At 39.3% G+C, this 25,293-nt stretch overlaps 1 protein-coding gene across 11 annotated transcripts in view; it reads right to left on the reverse strand.

Moving 5' to 3' along the window:
- The window catches only part of LOC126355540 (uncharacterized), an 86,148-nt gene that overhangs the window by 45,837 nt on the left and 15,018 nt on the right, over nucleotides 1-25,293 (reverse strand). For all 11 annotated transcript variants that reach the window (XM_050005896.1, XM_050005891.1, XM_050005889.1 and 8 more), the window contains one exon: nucleotides 16,066-16,262. In XM_050005896.1, the coding sequence (XP_049861853.1) occupies nucleotides 16,066-16,260 (195 nt within the window). In that variant the 5' untranslated portion in view covers nucleotides 16,261-16,262. The remainder of the gene's footprint in view (nucleotides 1-16,065; nucleotides 16,263-25,293) is intronic.

The raw sequence follows: 25,293 nt of genomic DNA on the forward strand, positions 1-25,293 counted from the left end.
GATACAAAGCCAAAAATCATTCGACATTAATATTGTAACTTCAGATTTAATAAAAGAGCTTTACTCTAAATTTATACCTAAGTGTTCTTATTAGAGTGTTATTAAAGTGTTTTCAGGGATTTTGGTTATGGACAGAATGATAGTTCACCAATAATCTGAAGAGATGCTGAATCTTCAGGAAGTCAGTAGTCAGAAGGGCTTGATGTATCATAGTTAACAAATTATTCATCTCACAGGGTCAACATTTTACAGTGAGAGTGGCAACTCACTTATTTACAGTTATAGGTGTCAGGAGGGTTAGTATTAAAAGACAGCTGAAAGTGAGTAACTTCATTTACAGAGCCCAGTTAAGGGTTGGTTCATCACAAACTGGAAGTACAACGCAAGGCAGAACCAACTATGTGAATGGTGCACAAAGCTAACTTTGTCAGCCATATATATATATATATATATAAAACAGAAAGAAACTTCCACATGGGAAAATGTCTGCTTGTGTCTGTGTATGTGCGGATGGATATGTGTGTGTGTGTGTGCGAGTGTACACCTGTCCTTTTTTTCCCCTAAGGGAAGTCTTTCCGCTCCCGGGATTGGAATGACTCCTTACCCTCTCCCTTAAAACCCACATCCTTTCATTTTTCCCTCTCCTTCCCTCTTTCCTGACGAAGCAACTGCCAGTTGCGAAAGCTCGTAATTCTGTGTGTGTGTTTGTGTATTTTGTTCATGTGCCTGTCTGCCGGCGCTTTCCCGCTTGGTAAATTTTATATATATATATATATATATATATATATATATATATATATATATATAGAAGCATATCATATGTGTGGGTTTTCTATGAATAACAATGCTGAGGAAGATCTTTCTCTGCAAGAGTCTATTGTTCACTCTATCAAAGTTTAGGTATTTGTTGTTGTTGTTGTTGTTGTCTTCAGTCCTGAGACTGGTTTGATGCAGCTCTCCATGCTACTCTGTCCTGAGCAAGCTTCTTATCTCCCAGTACCTACTGCAACCTACATCCTTCTGAATCTGCTTAGTGTATTCATCTCTTGGTCTCCCTCTACGATTTTTACCCTCCACACTGCCCTCCAATGCTAAATTTGTGATCCCTTGATGCCTCAGGACATGTCCTACCAACTGATCCCTTCTTCTAGTCAAGTTGTGCCACAAACTTCTCTTCTCCCCAATCCTATTCAATACCTCCTCATTAGTTATGTGATCTATCCACCTTATCTTCAGCATTCTTCTGTAGCACCACATTTCGAAAGCTTCTATTCTCTTCTTGTCCAAACTAGTTATCATCCATGTTTCACGTCCATACATGGCTACACTCCATACAAATACTTTCAGAAACGACTTCCTGATACATAAATCTATATTCGATGTTAACCAATTTCTCTTCTTCAGAAACGCTTTCCTTGCCATTGCCAATCTACATTTTATATCCTCTCTACTTCGACCATCATCAGTTATTTTAGTTCCTAAATAGCAAAACTCCTTTACTACTTTAAGTGTCTCATTTCCTAATCTAATTCCTTCAGCATCACCCGATTTAATTTGACTACATTCCATTATCGTCGTTTTGCTTTTGTTGATGTTCATCTTATATCCTCCTTTCAAGACACTGTCCATTCCGTTCAACTGCTCTTCCAGGTCTTTTGCTGTCTCTGGCAGAATTACAATGTCATTGGCGAACCTCAAAGTTTTTACTTCTTCTCCATGAATTTTAAAACCTGCTCCGAATTTTTCTTTTGTTTCCTTTACTGCTTGCTCAATATACAGATTGAATAACATCGAGGAGAGGCTACAACCCTGTCTCACTCCTTTCCCAACCACTGCTTCCCTTTCATGCCCCTCGACTCTTATGACTGCCTTCTGGTTTCTGTACAAATTGTAAATAGCCTTTCGCTCCCTGTATTTTGAACCTGCCACCTTCAGAATTTGGAACAGAGTATTCCAGTCAACATTGTCAAAAGCTTTCTCCAAGTCTACAATTGCTATAAATGTAGGTTTGCCTTTTCTTAATCTTTCTTCTAAGATAAGTTGTAGGGTCAGTATTGCCTAAGGTGTTCCAACATTTCAACGGAATCCAAACTGATCCTCCCCGAGGTCAGCATATACCAATTTTTCCATTCGTCTGTAAAGAATTCGTGTTAGTATTTGGCAGCTGTGACTTATTAAACTGATTGTTCGGTAATTTTTACATCTGTCAGCACCTGCTTTCTTTGGGATTGGAATTATTATATTCTTCTTGAAGTGTGAGGGTATTTCGCCTGTCTCATACATCTTGCTCACCAGCTGGTAGAGTTTTGTCAGGACTGGCTCTCCCAAGGCCGTCAGTAGTTCCAATGGAATGTTGTCTACTCCGGGGGCCTTGTTTCGACTCAGGTCTTTCAGTGCTCTGTCAAACTCTTCACACAGTATCTTATCTCCCATTTCGTCTTCATCTACATCCTCTTCCATTTCCATAATATTGTCCTCAAGTACATCGTCCTTGTATAAACCCTCTATATACTCCTTCCACCTTTCTGCCTTCCCTTCTTTGCTTAGAACTGGGTTGTCATCTGAGCTCTTGATATTCATACAAGTGGTTCTCTTCCCTCCAAAGGTCTCTTTAATTTTCCTGTAGGCAGTATCTATCTTACCCCTACTGAGATAAGCTTCTACATCCTTTCATTTGTCCTCTAGCCATCCCTGCTTAGCCATTTTGCACTTCCTGTCAATCTCATTTTTGAGACATTTGTATTCCTTTTTGCCTGCTTCATTTACTGCATTTTTATATTTTCTCCTTTCATCAATTAAATTCAATATTTCTTCTGTTACCCAAGGATTTCTAGCAGCCCTTGTCTTTTTACCTACTTTATCCTCTGCTGCCTTCACTACTTCATCCCTCAGAGCTACCCATTCTTCTTCTACTGTGTTTCTTTCCCCCATTCTTGTCAATTGTTCCCTTATGCTCTCCTTGGAACTCTGTACAACCTCTGATTCTTTCAGCTTATCCAGATCCCATGTCCTTAAATTCCCACCTTTTTGCAGTTTCTTCAGTTTTAATCTACAGTTCATAACCAATAGATTGTGGTCAGAGTCCACATCTGCCCCTGGAAATGTCCTACAATTTAAAACCTGGTACTTAGGAACACACAAAAAATTAAAGTAGGTCCACCAAAAGTTCATCTGTGGATCACTTTTACAAGAATACTGGATATCATGGTCTTACAGTTCAAGAACAAAAAACATATTTCATATACAAAGGCAATTAATGCTTACTGGGTCAAGTCTGACAAGTGTACGACAGGTAGTGTGACAAAATGAATTAAAGATCTACTGTTTGTATATGAAGTTAATTTCATTACACATTAAATTCTTTGCATCACTTTGATAGGCGGCCAAAATCTTTATAGATGAATATCTCACTCCTTTGTGACATGCTAAGGCAGAGTGATGGATAACGGAAATAATTTCTCCTTTTAGTATTATATTTATGAGTGTTACACTTCAAAGATTACACTGTGTAGATTACTGGTGGAGTAGCAGTTAATACTACTGATACACTGGTGCTGTGGAAAGGAGGATAATTAGTGAGTTAGGAATGGAGCTACAAGAAATCATATAATAATTTAATCTACAACTGCCAAATCAGGAGGAGGTACTATATTCATGCCATACAAGGGCTGAAGACCAAGTTAATATAGATACAACAATGCTTAATCAAATTTGTGCCACCAAGATAAGTAGATAGTCCACATACCTGTGACAATAACAAGACATTATGTGAATACAGAAGTTCATTAGCTGAACATGTTAGTAGAGATTTTAGATCTCATGATTCCAACTAAATGTTAGTTAAGTGGACTGGAAGTGCTGAAAGCATAACTTTTTCTACTTTTACTGTGTAGAGAACTTTCAGATATAGATGACACAATATATTGTGGACAGTATTACAAGGTGCAAAATGTCAAGGTTACTTGAAGCATTACTGGCAGTTACAACAAACGAAGTGCAGAACAGACATCTGTGCTGATATCGTGAGACATCTGATGGGACTATTAAGAGAGAAACTTGCCTTCTAATGCATAAAGAGACAAAAATTAAGCAAAAAGAGCTACTGTCTTCAACCAAGTCAGAGTAATGTACTAGGTACATTCAGAATGAACTAAAAGTACATGTATGGGATTTCCTACATAAAGTAAATATTGAAAAAGCAAGCCACTAACAGTACTTTCATTTTTAAACAAAATCAGCAATGAGATGACAGAAATGAGGCAAGATGCACCACAACTTCTACTAAAAACCCGACTGCCACAATAAAGTTCTTAGTGTGAAGATTGGCACCAGGGAAAAAAAAAAAAAAAAAAAAAAAAAAAAGCAAAAGTCCCATTCCATATTGGTATACGATATTTTCTGCACCAGAGTGAAGAAATATACTGTTAATAGTATTATCATCTATGCTATAAACTTCATGATTGATAGGATACTGGTATGTGATGTTATTTCAGTGATTACAAAATCAAGTCAAATTTACAAAGAACTTGGCAGTATGAGCTCACTTCTCAGTATGACAATGCACCCCCCTTTGGCCATGCAATGATTCAATTGTCAAGGGTGGCATAAAGCCATTGTAGCTCCTCCCAAGGCAAGCTGACTGAGAACTAGTCCTTGATATTTTGAATATTGACACTTGGCCAGAGTTGAAGCCTGAGCTGATTCCACAGATGTTCTAATGGGGACAGATCTTGGGATCTTGCTGGCCATCAGAATACCTCAACATCATAGAGTCATGTGTCATATGAGGATGAGCATTGTCCTCTTGAAAAATGCCACCACAATACTATAGCATGAGAGGTAATACATAGGACACAGGACAGCTGTGACATACCATTATGCTGTCAGAGTTTCCTCAGTCACTACTGGCTGTGACGTTAAGTCAACCCAATGGTTTCCCACACCGCGATGCCAGGGGTGACACCACTGTGCCTCTCAAATTCAATAGAAGAATGAGACTTCTACCCTGGTCATGCCATACTCACTGGTAGTGGTCTTCCAAGATAGTGCAGAACAGTGATTCATCACTGAACACAATGTGAAGACATTCATGAGCAGACCATGCTTCCTGGTCATGTCACTACTCCAAACACAACAATGTGTGTTGTGGCATTAACAGCAGCCTACAAATGAAATAATAATTCTCTTATACAGCTGCTGCTAGTCTCTGACAGAAGGTGTGCAATGACAGTTAATGTTGTAAGGCGTCCATTACTCGTTCTTGGATGGCATGCGCAGATTAGAAAGGGTTACAATGTGGTTGTGGTGGTCAGATGCTGTCAACATCAACCTTGATGACAAGTGTGCCTGCTAGATTAGATTAGATTAATACTTGTTCCATAGATAATGAATACGACACTTCGCACTCATGTGGAACGTGTCAGGTCAACGAAAGATGTCTGTACAAGATATCACATTACACAAAATATTGCATGACACTAATGTTTAAGTTAGTTTTTTTCCCTCCCTTAATTTATATCTAAAAATTCAGCCAATGAGTAGAAGGAGTTGTCATCTAAAAATTCCTTTAATTTATTTTTAAATGTTGGTTGATTATCTGTCAGGCTTTTGATGCTGTTTGGTAGGTGACCAAAGACTTTTGTGGCAGCATAATTTACCTCTTTCTGTGCCAAAGTCAGATTTAACCCTGCATAGTGAAGATCATCCTTTCTCCTGGTGTAATAGCTGTGCACACTGCTATTACTTTTGAACTGGGTTGGATTATTAACAACAAATTTCATAAGTGAATATATATACTGTGAGGATCCCTAGATCCTTAAATAGATGTCTGCAGGATGACCATGGGTGGGCTCCAGCAATTATTCTGATTACACATTTTTGAGCAACGAATACTTTTCTACTCAACGATGAATTACCCCAGAATATGATGCCATACAAAAGCAGTGAATGAAAGTAGGCATAGTAAGCTAATTTACTGCGATTCTTATCACCAAAATTTGCAATAAAGCTAATAGCATACGTAGCTGAACTCAGACGTTTCAGCAGACCATCAATGTGTTGCTTCCAGTTTAACCTCTCATCAATGGACACATCTAAAAATTTTGAAAATTCTACCTTAGCTACAGACTTCTGTTCAGTGTCTATATTTATTACTGGAGTTGTGCCATTTACTGCACGGAACTGTATATACTGTGTTTTATCAAAATTTAAAGAGAGTCCGTTTGCTGAGAACCACTTAATAATTTTGTGAAAAACATCATTTACAATTACATCACTTAGTTCTTGGTTTTTGGATGTTATTACTATACTTGTATCATCAGCAAAAAGAACTAACTTTGCATCTTCATCAATATGGATTGGTAAGTCATTAATGTATATCAAGAGCAGTAAAGGACCTAAGACTGAACCCTGCGGGACCCCGTACTTGATAGTCCCCCAGTTTGAGGAATCAGCTGTTGTTTTAACATTACATGAACCACTTGTTTCAACTTTCTGCATTCTTCCAGTTAAGTATGAATTAAACCATTTGTGCAATGCCATAATGATTTAGCTTATCTAAAAGAATTCCATGATTTACACAATCAAAGGCCTTTGAGAGATCACAAAAAATACCAATGGGTGATGTCCGGTTATTCAGAGCATTTAATATTTGATCAGTGAAAGCGTATATAGCATTTTCTGTTGAAAAGCCTTTCTGAAAACCAAACTGACATTTTGTTAGTACTTTATTTTTACAAATATGGGAGGCTACTCTTGAATACATTACTTTCTCAAAATTTTTTTGATAGAGCTGTCAGAAGAGAGATTGGGCGACAGTTGTTGACATCCGACGTATCCCCCTTTTTATGCAATGGTTTTACAATGGCATATTTCAGTCTATCGGGGAAAACACCCTGCTCCAAACAGCTATTACATACGTGGCTGAGAATCCTACTTATCTGTGGGGAACAAGCTTTAAATATCTTGCTGGAAATGCCATCAATTCCGTAAGAGCTTTTACTTTTCAGTGAGTTTATTATTTTACTGATTTCAGAGGGAGAGGTTGGTGGAAATACAGTTGTTTCAAACTGCACAGGTATCGCCTCTTCTATTAGAAGCCTTGCCTCTTCTAGTGAAGATTTAGATCCTATTTTCTCCACAACATTTAAAAAATGATTATTGAAAATATTTATAATTTCTGATTGTTTGTTAGTACACTTGTCATTCAGTTTTATGGCACTAAAGCCTTCCTGTGCTCTTAGTTGCCCTGTTTCCCTTTCAATAATATTCCAAATTGCTTTAATTTTATTATCACATTTACTGATCTCAGACATGATACACATGCTTCTGGACTTTTTAATAACTTTTCTTAGTACTGCACAATAGTTTTTATAATATTGAACAATTTCAGGGTCAGTACTCCATCTTGCTGTTAGATAAAGTTCTCTTTTACGGTTGCAAGATATTCTTATTCCTTTAGTTAGCCAAGGTTTTTTACATGTATTCTTGGAATTGTGTTTAACTATTTTCTTGGGAAAACAACTTTCAAATACCCTTAAAAATGCATCGTGAAATAAGTTATATTTCAAGTTTGCATTGGGTTCCATATACACTTCATGCCAGTCTAGCTGCTTTAGGCTTTCCCTAAAGTTTGCAGTATTTATATTGTTAATTGAACACACTGCTTTGAAATTCTGATTTGATATACTGCATGGAGCTATGTCATGTACTGTAACTAGCTGTGCACCATGATCTGAAAGACCATTCTCAACAGGATAAGCATTTATGTCCTTAAACTTTCCCATGCAGTTCACCATCAGGCCACTGTCAGATCTGACCAGTCAGTCAAGTGGAGATTCACAATGAGGGCCTTTCACAATCTATCAGGTAATGATAATGCTGTCTCACATGAGTAGACGGAATATCCTTGTAGTTCCCAGTGATCACCTAGCATCTGATGCTGTTCACGCCTTTTATGTACCTACAAGCTGTGCTAACAACACTGGACACAAACAACACTAATGCACTATGCTGACTGTATGGTGATATGTCAAGGTAACAGTGTATGTGATCTGTTTTGATAGTTGTAGGGGACATGGCATGTTTGAGTGAAAGGCTAGGAATGCTCAACAGAAGGTAGTGATTTGCTGTTGGCTGCTAACCCAATGATAAATTAGACTCTGCTACTGATGGAAATAAGAAGCCAAATACAAACATGGTTTTCAGAAGGGAGCAGGTAATCTGGTGTATTACTGGCTTGGGGAAATCATTTCACAGCTGCAAAATCCATAGCCTAAACCAATATAGCTAAAAATTAGGAGAAAGCAAAAACTGTGACAAGAATGCTTGTCTAATGCCTCCTCAATACTTAAGTTATTCAAAAAGGAAGCTTTGTAAATACACATGGACTTAGAAAATAAATAACTCTTTAAATGCTATAAGCAATCCCAACAAACCATGTGTCTGGAGACAGTATTTGAGAAGTTTCATCAAAATAAAGGTTCAGATTTTTATACATATATTTTGAATTGTAAGCCAGAATGTTTATTCTGTGGTATAAAAACTTAATTTCACAAAAAATCAATTGTAAATTTGTAAAAGTAGAGCTGTATGATAAGGTAGACTACATAGCTATCTACAAGTAGACAAATTTTGCAGAAGAGCTTCTGTGAAGTTTGGAAAGTAGGAGATGAGGTACTGGCAGAATTGGAGCTGTGAGAATGGGTTGTGAGTCATTCATGGGTAGCTCAGTTGGTAGAGCACTTACCCACAAGAGGCAAAGGTCCAGAGTTCAAGTCTTGGCCCAGCACACAGTTTTAATCTGCCTGGAAGTTTCATATCAGAGCACATTCTGCTGCAGAGTGAAAATCCCATGAAATTTCATTGTGTTTGACAATATTAGTATCAAATTAGTCTTCATAAACTACCCCACTGATTAAAGTGTAAATATCTTAAAAATTAAAAACCCCAGTGGAAATCTAAGGACATAATTGGGATGCTGATATGGTCAGCATAGTGGTATGCTTGCTGTGTGTGTGTGTGTGTGTGTGTGTGTGTGTGTGTGTGTGTGATGGAGGCTTTGTGCAAAAGCTCAATGTGTAACACTCTTTTTGTTGTACCTGTCTGCAACTCAATGTGTCATCTTTATGGTGAGTAGCTATCTATCCTTTTCATAATATTGTCAATGTGCAAATAAACTTATGTAAAAGATCATGACTGTAGGCATAAGCATCTCTTGCAAATGTCTGAATTTAAACAATACCACTATTCAGTACTAGTATTTATTGATGTTTTTCACATTATCCTTGTAGAAACACTATGAAAGCTCTTGAGAATATATCCAGTGAACAGGAAGCTTTGTTATGTTAAAGCTTTCTTCTCGCTGCATTGACAGAACATGAAAATGATGCATAACTTCACTGGACAATTCACCACAAACAAGAAAGTACTAATTTAAAAAAAAAAAAAAAAAAAAAAAGAGTATGAAGATTTCTACTGAAATATATAATTTCCAAAAAAGGTATGATAAAAATCATGACTGCACATGATCAAACATTACATACCTCTCCTCATTTCAGAAGAAAATGATAAACAGAGGTGCAAGTGGTTTGGGTTATACAATAGAACGCAGGATCATGGATAGTACAGTGCAGATCTGAGGCATTAAATGAGTACCAGAACTTCTAAAGATAGTGTTTACAGCACTGTGCATAACAACAGTACCTTGATAATTACTGTTCTATGCTATCCAGATGCACAGCAGCATTATGTCCCTGAGCTTCAGTCAACATGGCCCTGCTGCCACAAGAAATGCTTAGAAATACTGGACTATAGTCTTATCCTGAAATATGGTGGATGACATGCGGTGACTTTAATTTGGAATGCAAGTTCAGATCACCATTACTATCTGTATGTCAGTCTATTCACTGGGTGGAGAAGATGCTGTGACAATAAGTGCTGAAGAAACAAGTCAAATAAGGGGCCATAATGTAACATTGCAAAGTGATATGAAATGGAATAAGCATGTAAGGTTGATAGTAGGAAAGGAATGCCCCCTGGAAATTGTGATAAGACCACTCCTTTTCTCTACATTCATAGACGAACTCACAGGCAGGGTAAGCAACAATGTATGTCTGTTTGTTGATGATCCTGTGGTATACAGGAAGGGGCCACTATTGAGTGATTGTGGAACATACAAAATTACTATGTAGAATTTCTAGTTGGAGTGATGAATGGCAGCTAGCTCTAATAAATTTAAGTTAATCCATATGAGTAGGAAAAACAATCCTGTAACATTTGAATACAGTATTAGCAGGGTGTTGCTTGATGCAGTCACTTCAATAAAATATTTAGGGAAGGCGAATGCCTGTCTTCTTTTTATTGGGAGAATTTTGGGAAGGTGTAGCTCATCTAAAAAGACGATACCATATAGAACACTAGTGCAACCAATTCTTGAGTATTGTTTGAGTGTTGGGAACCCCACCAGGGCAGATTAAAGGAAGACAGCATGGCAATTTCAGAGGCATGCCGCTAGATTTGTCACCAGTAGGTTTGATCGGGATGCAAGCATTACAGAGATGCTTTGTCAACTCAAATGGGAATTCCTGGAGAGAACACAAAGCTCTTTTCATGAGACTCTGTTGCAGAAATTTAGAAAACTGACATTTGAGGCTGACTACAAAATTATTCTACTGCCACCAATGTACATTTTGCATAAGGACCATGAAAATAAGGTGCAAGAAACTGGGGCTTGTAAGGAAGCGTTTAGACAGTCGTTTTTCCCTTGCCCCATTTGGGATTGGAACAAAAAGGGAAATGACTAGTAGTGATATGTAGTACCCTATGCCATGCACTGTATAGCAGATTGCAAAATATGTGTGTAGACATACAGGGTGTTTCAAAAATGACCGGTATATTTGAAACGGCAATAGAAACTAAACGAGCAGCGATAGAAATACACCGTTTGTTGCAATATGCTTGGGACAACAGTACATTTTCAGGCGGACAAACTTTCGAAATTACAGTAGTTACAATTTTCAACAACAGATGGCGCTGCAAGTGATGTGAAAGATATAGAAGACAACGCAGTCTGTGGGTGCGCCATTCTGTACGTCATCTTTCTGCTGTAAGCGTGTGCTGTTCACAACGTGCAAGTGTTCTGTGGACAACATGGTAAAGGATCTGTTTGAAAAATTTCAATGGACTGGGAACGTGACAAATGAACATGCTGGAAAGGTAGGGTGACCGCGTACGGCAACCACAGAGGGCAACGCGCAGCTAGTACAGCAGGTGATCCAACAGTGGCCTCGGGTTTCCGTTCGCCGTGTTGCAGCTGCGGTCCAAATGACGCCAACGTCCACGTATCGTCTAATGTGCCAGAGTTTACACCTCTATCCATACAAAATTCAAATGCGGCAACCCCTCAGCGCCACTACCATTGCTGCACAAGAGACATTCGCAAACGATATAGTGCACAGGATTGATGACGGCGATATGCATGTGGGCAGCATTTGGTTTACTTACGAAGCTTATTTTTACCTGGACGGCTTCGTCAATAAACAGAACTGGCGCATATGGGGAACCGAAAAGCCCCATGTTGCAGTCCCATCGTACCTGCATCCTCAAAAAGTACTGGGCTGGGCCGCCATTTCTTCCAAAGGAATCATTGGCCCATTTTTCAGATCCCTAACGATTACTGCATTACGCTATCTGGAATTCTTCGTGAATTTGTGGCGGAACAAACTGCCTTAGACGACACTGCGAACACCTCATGGTTTATGCAAGATGGTGCCCGGCCACATCGCACAGCCGACGTCTTTAATTTCCTTAATGAATATTTTGATGATCGTGTGATTGCTTTGGGCTATCCGAAACATACAGGAGGCGGCGTGGATTGGCCTCCCTATTCGCCAGACATGAACCCCTGTGACTTCTTTCTGTGGGGACACTTGAAAGACCAGGTGTACCGCCAGAATCCAGAAACAATTGAACAGCTGAAGCAGTACATCTCATCTGCATGTGAAACCATTCCGCCAGACACGTTGTCAAAGGTTTCGGGTAATTTCATTCAGAGACTACGCCATATTATTGCTACGCATGGTGGATATGTGGAAAATATCGTACTATAGAGTTTCCCCAACCGCAGCACCATCTGTTGTTGACAATTGTAACAACTGTAATTTCGAAAGTTTGTCTGCCTGAAAATGTACTGTTGTCCCAAGCATATTGCAACAAATGGTGTATTTCTATCGCTGCTCATTTAGTTTGTATTGCCGTTTCAAATATACCAGTCATTTTTGAAACACCCTGTAGATGCTGATGACACAACTTTTCTACATAAAAGCTCTGATCTAGGTACACTAAAAACACTGACTGAAAATACCCTTGCTCAGTCCTCATTATGGTTCAAAGCTAACGGCTTCCTACTAAATGAAAACAAAACCCAGACACTTTACTTTAGCCTCAAAGAGATTCCCAATTACCAAGAATTAGAAACTTAAATTTTTAGGTGTTACTATTGACAATAAATTAACATGGGAACCACACATTAAAAATATATTGGCTAAGCTTTCAAGAGTCATTTATCTAATTAGAAATTTAAAAAGACATGTCCCCAATGACTATGTGAGATCAGCATATTTTGCCTTCTTCCAAAGCATCATCTCTTATGGAATCTTACTGTGGGGTAGTAGCTGTCATGTAAATGACATTTTACTTTTACAGAAGAAAGTGATCAGAATAATAATGGATTCTGATAAAACAGAACATTGTAAACCTCTGTTTATTAAATTGCAGTGTCTTACAGTAATAAACTTATTCATCTACAATGTTTTATTGTACATTAGAAACAATGTCTCTAATTTTGTGTTGAGAAATGATATTCATAGCCATAATACTAGAAAAAGAACATCTGTAGACGTACCATATCGTAGATTATCAAAATCGCAGAACTCCTACCTAGTTATCGGGCTAAGGATGTTTAATAGACTAAGTGCTGACTTTAAAGAACTGCCTGTAAATATTTTTAAAGCTAAATTATACAAGCTACTAGTGAACAATCCGTTTTACACCATTGATGAATTTTTTAAAGATAAAAATACCGTATTCTAATGTGTACCTATTTTATGTTTAAACCAATTTACATCGATATAGTAGTTTATGTAGAAATATAAGCTCTTTACTTTGTCTACTGCTGTAACCAGCTGAATGACAATAAAATTTTTATTATTATTATTATTATTATTATTATTATTATTATTATGTAGATGCAGATATACAGGGTGTTCCATTGATCATGACCAGGCCAAATATTTCATGAAACAAGCATCAAACGAAAAAACTACAAAGAATGAAACTTGTCTAGTTTGAAGGGGGAAACAAGATGGTGCTATGGTTGGCCTGCATGATGGGGCTGCCATAGGTCAAACGGATATCAACTGTGTTTTTTTAAATAGGAACCCCCATTTTTAATTACATATTTGTGTAGTATGAACATTTTATTTAGGTTGTACCAAAGTGATACATGTACCTTTGTGAACTTATCATTGCTGAGAAACCATGCTGTTACAGCGTGATTACCTGTAAATACTACATTAATGCAATAAATGCTCAAAATGATGTCCGTCAACCTCACTGCATTTGGCAATACGTGTAACAAAATTCCTCTCAACAGCGAGTAGTTCACCTTCCGTAATGTTCGCACATACCTTGACAATGCGCTGACGCATGGCGTTGTTGGTGGATCACAATAGCGAATATCCTTCAACTTTCACCACAGAAAGAAATACGGGGACATCAGATCCGGTGAACATGCAAGCCATGGTATGGTGTTTCAACAACCAATCCACCTGTCATGAAATATGCTATTCCATACTGCTTCAACCACACACGATCTATGTGCCAGACATCCATCATGTTGGAAGTACATTGCCGTTCTGGCATGCAGTGAAACATCTTGTAGTAACATCGGTAGAACATTACATAGGAAATCAGCATACATTGCACCATTCAGATTGCCATCAATAAAATGGGGGCCAGTTATAAAATGGGGGCCAATTAACCTTTCTCCCATAATGCCGCACCATACATTAACCCATCAGGGTCGCTGATGTTCCACTTGTCGCAGCTATTGTGGATTTTCTGTTGCCCAATAGTGCATGTTATGCTGGTTTACGTTACTGCTGTTGGTGAATGACACATTGTCACTAAATAGAACACATGCAAAAAATTTGTAATCATCCCGTAATTTCTCTTGTGCCCAGTGCCAGAACTGTACACAACATTCAAAGTTGTCGTAATACAATTCCTGGTGCATAGAAATATGGTATGGGGGCAATCGATGTTGATGTAGCATTCTCAACACTGGCGTTTTTGAGATTCCCGATTCCCATGCAATTTGTCTGCTACTGATGTGTGGATTAGCCACGACAGCAGCTAAAACACCTACTTGGGCATCATCATTCATTGCAAGTCGTGGTTGATGTTTCACATGTGGCTGAACACTTCCTGTTTCCTTACATAATGTAACTATCTGGCAAACGGTCCGGACACTTGGATTATGTCGCCCAGGATACCGAGCAGCATACATAGCACACGCCCATTGGGCATTTTGATCACAATAGCCATACATCAACACAATATTGACCTTTTCCACAATTGGTAAATGGTCTATTTTAACATGGGTAATGTACCACAAAGCAAATGCCGTCCACATTGGCAGAATGTTACATGATACCACATACTTATATGTTTGTGACTATTACAGTGGCATCTATCACAAAGCAAAAAAGTGGTAAAACTAAAACATTCCTATTTCTTTACATACTACACAAATATGTAATAAAAATGGGGGTTCCTATTTAAAAAAACGCAGTTGATATCCGTTTGATCTATGGCAGTGTCCTCTATCGGGCCAACCATAGCGCCATCTGGTTTCCCCCTTTGAGCTAGACAAGTTTCATTCGTTTTAGTTTTTTCATTTGATGCTTATTTCATGAGATATTTGGTCCAGTCACTATCAATGGACCACCCTTTAGATGCAGATGTATTTATCTAAGTTAATTCACTATAATTCACAGTTAATCAAGTTCTGAATCCTCATACGTTCATTGAAATTCAGTAGTCTTCCATTACAGTTCTCACACTTGAGGATATTTACAAAGTTATCTTGATCCTCCATCACAACAATAAAGTTCTACCATTCAACAGCTAATCAAAGCAAAGTTCAATGTTCATAGCTGGTCTTGTTGCTAAACAGTCATTCAGATACTCATGGAATATTTGTAAGACCTCATTACAAATTGAGCAAAACAGTTAAGACACTCAACTGAGCCCTGATGCTCTCCAACAAGAGTGTCCAAAATTATTATATAGAGACACTTTCCAAACTGAGACAAGTTCTACCCTGTTCAACATTTAAACTGGTACTCTTAAACCCACCTTATAGAGCGCTATACCATTCCATACTTCTGGGACACCGCTCAGCAACAACCTAAGGTTAATATCTAAAAACTAATGTTGCTGAGCTACAGTGTCACTCATACATCTACACACGCATCATTTAACATCCTTTGTGTCAGGCTTTGATCTTATTCCCTAAGACCAACATTACTGGCAATATAGGTTACTGAGTGAATCACACTTTGTGACCTATGTAGACATCAAAAAAGGAAATTTCTTAGTTTTAACAACAAGCAGTTCTGCAGGATATCTATCTCTCACAGTTTTTCCTGTTCTTGTCACTAATGTGAGCAAAACTACGCTATTCCACATCATTTTCCCATCAGCAAATATACTACATTCCTAATTTAATCAAAGTAAGATAAAAATGGGTGTTGAGAGAAGACAAACACACTGATAAATGCAACATAAGCTATTGCAAATTTTCTAAAAACCATACCACAATTTTTAACACCATTCAGAGCAAATTACTAAATTAACATTTATTTCTTTATATGTAAACAGATTTATGTGATAGGTGTAAAAACATGGAAATAATTCATTAAAATATTGTTTACATTGTTGCAACTGAGTTCATAAAAACAAGCACATTATGCAATTAAACAGTATTGGAGACCAGTGACTCACATCTAAGCGGCCTGCAGCATGTAGCACCTTCAGTGTGTTGCTACACACATTTTCAAGGCATGTGTTTCCATGTACACATGTTACACCATGAATTTTAGCTTCATTCCAAGCCTCTGATGCTAAGCACAGCATAAGAGCAAGTGCATCATCGAGACCTACATCTGTGTCTATCACAAGCTGGAGATTTGGTGACATATCTGCAAAAAGATATTTGTAATTAATACAAGGCATTACATTCTGAACTTTTTTTAGCACTTACTTTCCTTGAGTAAATTCTTAGAATATTGTCACTGTATTTTTCGATGTACTACTAAAAATCAGGAACAATCTTAAATGTCAGCTAAATCCAACCAATTGAGGACTTCACAGCAAAAACATACATACCAGTAAATAACTAGACTTCATATAAAAATTACACATCTGACAGAAATAGGTTAAGTTCATTCATTCACTAGCTGAGTACCTGGTGTAACCCAGGTACATATTTATTCCAATTTTCTATTAGTGCATCTCCTGCTCCCCCCTCTCACTGTTCATCTCCTCCTCTTTCCTTTTTCTGTTCATCTACACTCCTGGAAATTGAAATAAGAACACCGTGAATTCATTGTCCCAGGAAGGGGAAACTTTATTGACACATTCCTGGGGTCAGATACATCACATGATCACACTGACAGAACCACAGGCACATAGACACAGGCAACAGAGCATGCACAATGTCGGCACTAGTACAATGTATATCCACCTTTCGCAGCAATGCAGGCTGCTATTCTCCCATGGAGACGATCGTAGAGATGCTGGATGTAGTCCTGTGGAACGGCTTGCCATGCCATTTCCACCTGGCGCCTCAGTTGGACCAGCGTTCGTGCTGGACGTGCAGACCGCGTGAGACGACGCTTCATCCAGTCCCAAACATGCTCAATGGGGGACAGATCCGGAGATCTTGCTGGCCAGGGTAGTTGACTTACACCTTCTAGAGCACGTTGGGTGGCGCGGGATACATGCGGACGTGCATTGTCCTGTTGGAACAGCAAGTTCCCTTGCCGGTCTAGGAATGGTAGAACGATGGGTTCGATGACGGTTTGGATGTACCGTGCACTATTCAGTGTCCCCTCGACGATCACCAGAGGTGTACGACCAGTGTAGGAGATCGCTCCCCACACCATGATGCCGAGTGTTGGCCCTATGTGCCTCGGTCGTACGCAGTCCTGGTTGTGGCGCTCACCTGCACGGCGCCAAACACGCATACGACCATCATTGGCACCAAGACAGAAGCGACTAGACGACACATCTCCATTCGTCCCTCCATTCACGCCTGTCGCGACACCACTGGAGGCGTGCTGCACGATGTTGGGGCGTGAGCGGAAGACGGCCTAACGGTGTTTGGGACCGTAACCCAGCTTCATGGAGGCGGTTGGGAATGGTCCTCGCCGATACCCCAGGAGCAACAGTGTCCCTAATTTGCTGGGAAGTGGCAGTGCGGTCTCCTACGGCACTGCGTAGGATCCTACGGTCTTGGCGTGCATCCGTGCGTCGCTGCGGTCCGGTCCCAGGTCGACGGGCACGTGCACCTTCCGCCGACCACTGGCGACAACATCGATGTACTGTGGAGACCTCACGCCCCACGTGTTGAGCAATTCGGCGGTACGTCCAACCGGCCTCCCACATGCCCACTATACGCCCTCGCTCAAAGTCCGTCAACTGCACATACGGTTCACGTCCACGCTGTCGCGGCATGCTACCAGTGTTACAGACTGCGATGGAGCTCCGTATGCCACGGCAAACTGGCTGACACTGACGGGGGCGGTGCACAAATGCTGCGCAGCTAGCGCCATTCGACGGCCAACACCTCGGTTCCTGGTTTGTCCGCTGTGCCGTGCGTGTGATCATAGCTTGTACAGCCCTCTCGCAGTGTCCAGAGCAAGTATGGTGGGTCTAACACACCGGTGTCAATGTGTTCTTTTTTCCATTTCCAGGAGTGTATTTCTTTTCCTTCTGTCCATCTTCTCCTCCCCTGGATACTGCCTATGAAATGTGTCGTGAATGGAGTTAGTACCAAATAAGCTATAAATTTAAACACCACTCATGATGCAGCAGTTTTTTACACATCTCATTGTTTCTGACATCATATCTCCTGAAATGTGTGTCGTAGAATGATATGATTTTGTAGCTACATTCAGTGACACATGTGAATACTGTCTGTAAGATAAGTTGTGAATACAGTTAATAGTAATAAAGAAATAAATTTACACATCATGCATGATGCGGCAGTTTTTCACACACCGCATCTCATTGTTTATGATGGCTTATCCCATGGACTATGTGTTGTACAATAACATAATTTTGTAGGTGCATTTAGTGGCATACTTGGATAGTGTTCATGAAATGTGGTGCAAATATAGTGTTAGCAAAAATGTAATAAATTTAAACATCAAGAATGATGTGGCAATGTTTCATGCACCTCAGTGTTTATTATATCTTATCTCATGAATTATGTGTCGTACAATGACATAATTTTTGTAGGTACATATTTTTGGTAGTGATATATGTGAATATTATCTGCAAAATGTGTCATAAATACAGTTAGTAGTAAAGAAGTAATACATTAAAAGGTCATGTCTCATAAGACATTTTTACTGCTTGAAAAGCAAAAATGGAGTAGCCTAAGTGATAAACTTTTTCCCTTCATCATTATGCGAGGGCTGTCAGCGAGAAAAAGTTTTGTACGGGTTTGAAATCACATGTTTAGTATACTGTAAGTCACTAAGTGCTCTCGTTCTCAAGTACTGGATAGATCAAGTATGGGTATTTGTGTGTCATGGTCTGTACTTCTTTTTCAGCCTCGCCGCTTTTATTGTTAGGTGGTTCTTACCTCCACAGTGATTCTTTACAGACAGTGACATGTGTACCAATTTTGATTGAAATTTGTCCAGTGGCTTGGGAGGAGATGTGGAATATACATAATTCCTATAATATGTTGGGTTGGGTTGTTTGGAGGAAGAGAGCAAACAGTGAGGTCATCGGTCTTATTGGATTAGGGAAGGATGGGGAAGGAAATCGGCCATGCACTTTCAAAGGAACCATCCGGGCATTTGCCTGGAGCGATTTAGGGAAATCATGGAAAACCTAAATCAGGATGGCCGGACATGGGACTGAACTGTCATCCTCCCAAATGCGAGTCCAGTGTGCTAACCACTGTGCCAACTCGTATAATATGTATCGATTCATGTATTGTGTTGAACATTAATCTCATTTATGAAAGAGAGCTAGTTGAGTTACACCTCGACAGTTACAGGTAACTAATGCAGGCTACTTCCATGAGCATTAATCTGTTCACATCGATCTATTCATGGAATTACTTCTAGATTTTTCATTTCATTGTAAATTAGGATAGTATGTAAGTTAGTAGAGATACTTTGAAAAATAGCACACTCTTCCTATTACAGTACTAAGGGGTTGCTTCTATCAGATAATTCAGTTAATGATTTTACATAAAATTCTTGAAATCAAGGTGGGCTTTTCTTCCTGGTGGCATGCAGCTTTACTGTATGGTTAAATGATGATGCCATCCTCTTGAGTAAAATATTCCGGAGGTAAAGCAGTTCCCCTTTGGATCTCCAAACAGGATTTGCTCAGGAGGATGTCATCACCAGGAAAAACAAAACTGATGTTCTGTGGGAATGTTACATCCGTTAAACGGGTAGGTAGGTTAGAAAATTTAAATATGGAAATGGATATGTTAAAAATAGATACAGTAGGGCTTAATGAAGTACAGTGGCTGGATGAACAAGACTTCTGGTCATGTGAGTACAGGTTTTTAAACACAAAATCACATAGGGATAATGTAGGTGTATATCTAATAACGAATATGATAACAGGAATGCCAGTAAACTACTATGAGCAGTATAGTGATCACATTATTGTCGACATGATATACATGAAGTTAACACCCGCACAGAAGTACAAGTTTATACACCACCTAACTCTTCAGATGAAGAAGAGACTGAAAAAGTGTATGATGAGATAAAAGAAATTATTCAGATAGTTAAGAGAGAGGAAAATTTAATTGTGATGGGGGACTGGAATTCAATAGTGGGAAAAGGAAAAATAGTAGTTGAAAATGGACTGGGGAAAAGGAAAAACAGAAAGTCACCAGGTAGAATTTTGCACAGTGCACAATTTAATCAGTGCTAACACTTGGTGTAAAAATCATGAAATAAGGCTGTTTATGTAAGAGAGACCTGGAGACACTTGGAGGTATCAGACAGATTACATTAGGGTAAGACAGATTTCAGAACCAGATTTCCAGGGGCAGATGTGGACTCTGATCTTTTACTGGTTAAGAACTGTAGATTAAAACTGAAGAAATCAGAAAGAGGTAGGAAATTAAAGAGATATGATCTGGCTAGGTTGAAATCTAGAGGGAGCACTAGGCAATGGTTGACTGAAAGAGGGGAAAGGAATACAGCAGAAGGTAAATGGGCAAGCTTTGAGAGATGAGATAGTTAAAGCAACAGGGGATCAAATAGGTCAAAAGATAAGGCCTAGCAAACATCTTTGAATACCACAGGAGATATTGAAATCAACCCCCCACTCTACTTTGATGACTCTGACTTGTGGAAACAAATGCATACAAAATGTAAACATCTTCTGATCAACTCTTTGATCACCATTGTGATTCACAGAATTTGCTAATCACTGTCTGAATGGCAGACTTAGCCAGTCATAGAAGTTGTGTTAAGTCAGTTTCTCGTCTTTAATGGTAGAGCAATAAACTATGTTGATTACTAACATCTTCTGTTATTTGTTTTACCTCCATTCACAGATACAACACTGAACATATGGCACGACTAAGTAGGAGCGCATAGCATACTGAAAGCTTCTGACAGAGTGAGCATTAGCCCCATGAACTGTTGGATCTAACCGAAACTTTAATGACTTATAATGACAGTGAGTGGCCTTCCAAACATATAGGTGTGGGCTGTGGTTCAAAACTTTCTCTTTTCAGCGACAAAGTGTATCTCTTCTTTCGCTCAGAACATTAGAGGCAAGTTCTATTATTTTCACTCCACATATTTAGATGTGGATAGCTCCAAACCTGTACCCCTGACATTTCTTGTATGACAAAAATTAGCATTTACATCAGCCAACTGAAGCACAGGATTGCTTAAAAGGAATGAGACACAAATAACTTATCACTGTTTGTTATTCCAAATGAATATGTTACAGCTTTGTAATGATTCCTGAAGAGGTTGAACAATGGTACAAAACGTTCAGTAACTCACTGGTAATACAATGCAATACCCTAGAAAGGTCCCAACATCACACATAGTTTTGTAGTAGGGAACTGAGTTATGGATTACAACTTCTTGGGAAGACATTGCTTCTCTTCAGTGCTTAGAGATCAGAAAGAGAAACTGTTAATGTAGTGATAGTTAACTGCTGAAATACCTTTGGTAAGGTCATATATTTATTTCAATATTATCAAGTGTAACAAGTCTCACATAGTACCACGAATTGAAAGCTACCTAAAATATGAAGTGACTAGCAGAGAAATCGAAAGATTGGAATATACACTGCACAAATGGAAAATGTTAAATCATTTTAACATTGAACTGATATTCTGACATTTCCATGACTGTGTGGTATAATGATTAAAATTTCATCTTTATGTGATATTATTTCAGTACACAATAAAGCCAATCCCACAGATGAATGGTGTGTGTGCATGACAGTTACTGAGTGGGTCCAACATCACTGCAATTTTTCAAGAGAAGATCACAAGACAGCATGTCCAGTGCACTTATATCTTATCCCTATATTTTCAACTTTGAGAAAGGTCAAACCATTAATATGAAGGAGTGGTAGCATCATATCGACAGATGGCATAAGCAGTTGGTTGTAGTGCAATGGCTGCAGAATGAGTGGTTATGAGATGGACTCAGGATAGAGAGTGGGAAGGAAAGTAGCCATTTGTCCTTCCAGTCACCATGAGAATCTTGTAGGATTATTTGCCTGGCTCGAATGAATAGACAGATGACAACAGCTGAAATATAGGTACAGGTGTTGAGGTCTTTGGTTGCCATGTGTTGTTTACACCACATCTACATAGTGTAGAGCTAGAGTCAGCTGGAACATTGAATAGCATTCTGTGGTGTTCAGCAATGAGTTTCATCTCTGATTGCGCTTGTCAGATATTCATCAGTGTGTCCATGGATGACCCAGAGAGAGGTCACTAGAAGCAGCAACTCTTGAGACCCACACCTCTAGAACACCTGGAATCATGTGAGGAGAGCTATTGGAAATGACAGCAGGACTTTTTTGGCTCTTGTTGAAGAGAGGCTGAATTCTCACTAGTATGTGGCAAGAATGGTCAAAGCTGTTATCATTAATTTCAGGATTGGGCACCAAATGGCATAAAAATGCCTTCAGAAAAATACAGATACCTGACTGGCTTGCTTTGCCCTCTGAATTGCCACCCATAGAGTGTTGGTGTGCTGTGATGGGAAAATGTATACTTTCATGCCAGCATCCAGCGAACAATCTTCATGAACTAGTGCAGCATGTGTTTCAGACATAGCAAGAAATTCCTCAGGATGACATTTGGATGCCACAATGAATACAAGATTGTATACATGCCTGTGGGGGCCACATCTCATACTGATGTTGATGGTGGACATCAGTTTTTAATGGAATGAGAGTTTAATCATACAATACCTGTTACGTGATGAAGACTGGTATTCCGGCCTGCCAATTCTGAAGGCCAGCCAGAAGGTATGGATCCTATGCCAGCCATTAGACAGCACTACTATATCTGCAGGCTCTGGTGCCACTGCTGCAAGCACTGTCTAGGGGACATGCCCACTTTGCAGGCTTATCATCACCTACAGCTACACGCTTTAAAGCCTGCAATGGAATGGCTCTGTAGTCAGTCATGGTTTCACTGTGTTCTTGTATTGCTCTTGCTCCAAATCATTGTTTTGCTTCTGGATTCACTATGTCTTAGGTCTTCCCTCTCAGTTTACTCACTGGACTTGTTATTGTCATGACACCTCTGTTGTCCGTCCTTCTCTCATTGCATCCTCTTGTTTACTCTTCACAACTCACTGTTGGCGCCCTCGGCCAAATGGGCAGTTTGTATTGGGTCTCAAGTTGTTCCTGGTCTTGTCAGATTTTGGTCACTATATGACCATCTCCATAACATATGTTATAAGCGACAATCAAAAAGTTTCCATATGAATGCTGCACAGTCCAGAATCGGTATGCCAATCAGACAAAATCATCATGAGCACTGAGGCAGTCATACCACTGATGAAGATCCCTGTTTGATAAAACACTGTGTCCTGCTATGTGAAGTAGTCCATAATTGCCTGCTGCACATCCTCATCTGACTGGAGTCAGCAATCTTCAAGGACTTTTTTAAGAGACTGAATCCATGTTAAGCGCATGGGTATCATTCCCCAGTGATGGAGACACCAGGAAAGCAATAAGCAATGGGCCCCAGTGTTCAGACAACCTTTTCAGTAGATGATTGGCTCTTGAACATTTTGGGACAAGGTTGCTATGAATGACACCACCACCCCATACAAATTATTCATTCTCCAATGAATGCCAACTAGTATTTGTGCTTCAGCAGGCAAGAGAAGAATAACAGCACATTGGTCTTGTTTGCCCACATCTGGAATAATGTCTCCATAGTTCACTTTTTTGCACCTACTGCACACACATCATAAACATACAAAAGCCACGCTAAATCCTTGCTTACATGTTGGTGCTTATATACTTGCACACAATGCACATCACTACAGCAATGTCCTCAAATGAAAACTATTTGATTACCCCTTATAATTATTGGACTGGTGCTTCATCATGTATAACTCTTCTTGTTCGCTCTTGGTGACTTGCTGTTGACACTCTAAGCCAGTCAGTCTTTTTATGCTCGTTCTCAAGTCATTCCCAGTCTCATTAGATTACAGGACTTCACTGTATGAAAATCTCCATAACATTTAATAAATATTGGAATGGTGCCTCATTGTACAAAACTTTCCGTTTCTGTCAGTGCAAAAGCACACTGACATTAATTGTAGTGGTCTATTTATTGCCATATAGAACTGAATAATAGTAAGGAAGTTCATTACAGATTCTGAATGTGAAATAAACTGGATAAAAGTATCCATCAAAGGTAATTCAAAGATAGTAAACAGGTGCTTGTTATGGACCACCTGCTTCAGGCAGGATGATTCAGAAAAAATTTCAAGGATATCACTGATAAGTTTTCTGGCTTATTGTATGAGGCCTATTCAAAAACTTCTGGAACTTTGTCCACAAAATTTTTCTGCACTTATCTTTTATTTATTGTGCATCGTCTCCTTTGAAATACTCTCATCCACTATTGATATGTCACTCCCAACACTGTTTCCACTTCCGGAAGCAATCTTGGTACGCCTCTTGCTGGATCACACAAGCGCCATCTGTAAATTTTCTTTTATGTTGTCTATCATTGCAAATCTTCGTCCTTTCTATGGGGTTACAACTTTGGAAATAAAAAAAGTCTGCAGGGGCCCGGTCTCTAGAGTATGGAAGATGAGGCAGCGCAGTGATTTTGTTTTATGTTCAATAGTCATCCACCAAAAGGGATGAATGTACAGGTGCATACAGGTGTGTTATCGTGATGCAAGAGCTATAAATTGTCTCACCACATTTCAGGCCGCTTCCTACTCACATTTTCTCCAGTTTGTTCCTACAGCATGAATTCATGATGAACTAATCCTTCAAAGTCAAGAAAACTATCAGCATGGCTTTGACATTTGACCTGACCCTGACCCATTGTGAAGACTTTACCTTGGTCAACGTCATAACCACAGACCCACGTCTCATCACAAGTCATGACTCTGTTAAGGAACATCCTGTTCTCATTTTTACGATCCAAAAACTCTTTACATATTGCGAGGCGAAGTTCTTTATTGTTTTGTCTCATGTACTGTGGGACGAACTTGGCAGCAACATGATGCATTCCAAAATGCTGTGTCAGGATTTCATGATTTGATCCAACTCAAATGTTACATTCTTTTGCAATCTCTCAGTCAGTCAGTCTTTGATTGGCATGCACAATTTTGTTGACATTTCTGACTTGAGCGTCGTCGATAGACATAATATGGCGTCCTGAACAAGGGTCATCTTTAATTTCCATCTGGCCATTTTAGAACCATGTGAACCATTCATAACGCACTC

This window comes from Schistocerca gregaria, chromosome 3 (genome assembly GCF_023897955.1).
Source record: "Schistocerca gregaria isolate iqSchGreg1 chromosome 3, iqSchGreg1.2, whole genome shotgun sequence".
Classification (NCBI taxonomy): Eukaryota; Metazoa; Arthropoda; class Insecta; order Orthoptera; family Acrididae; genus Schistocerca; species Schistocerca gregaria.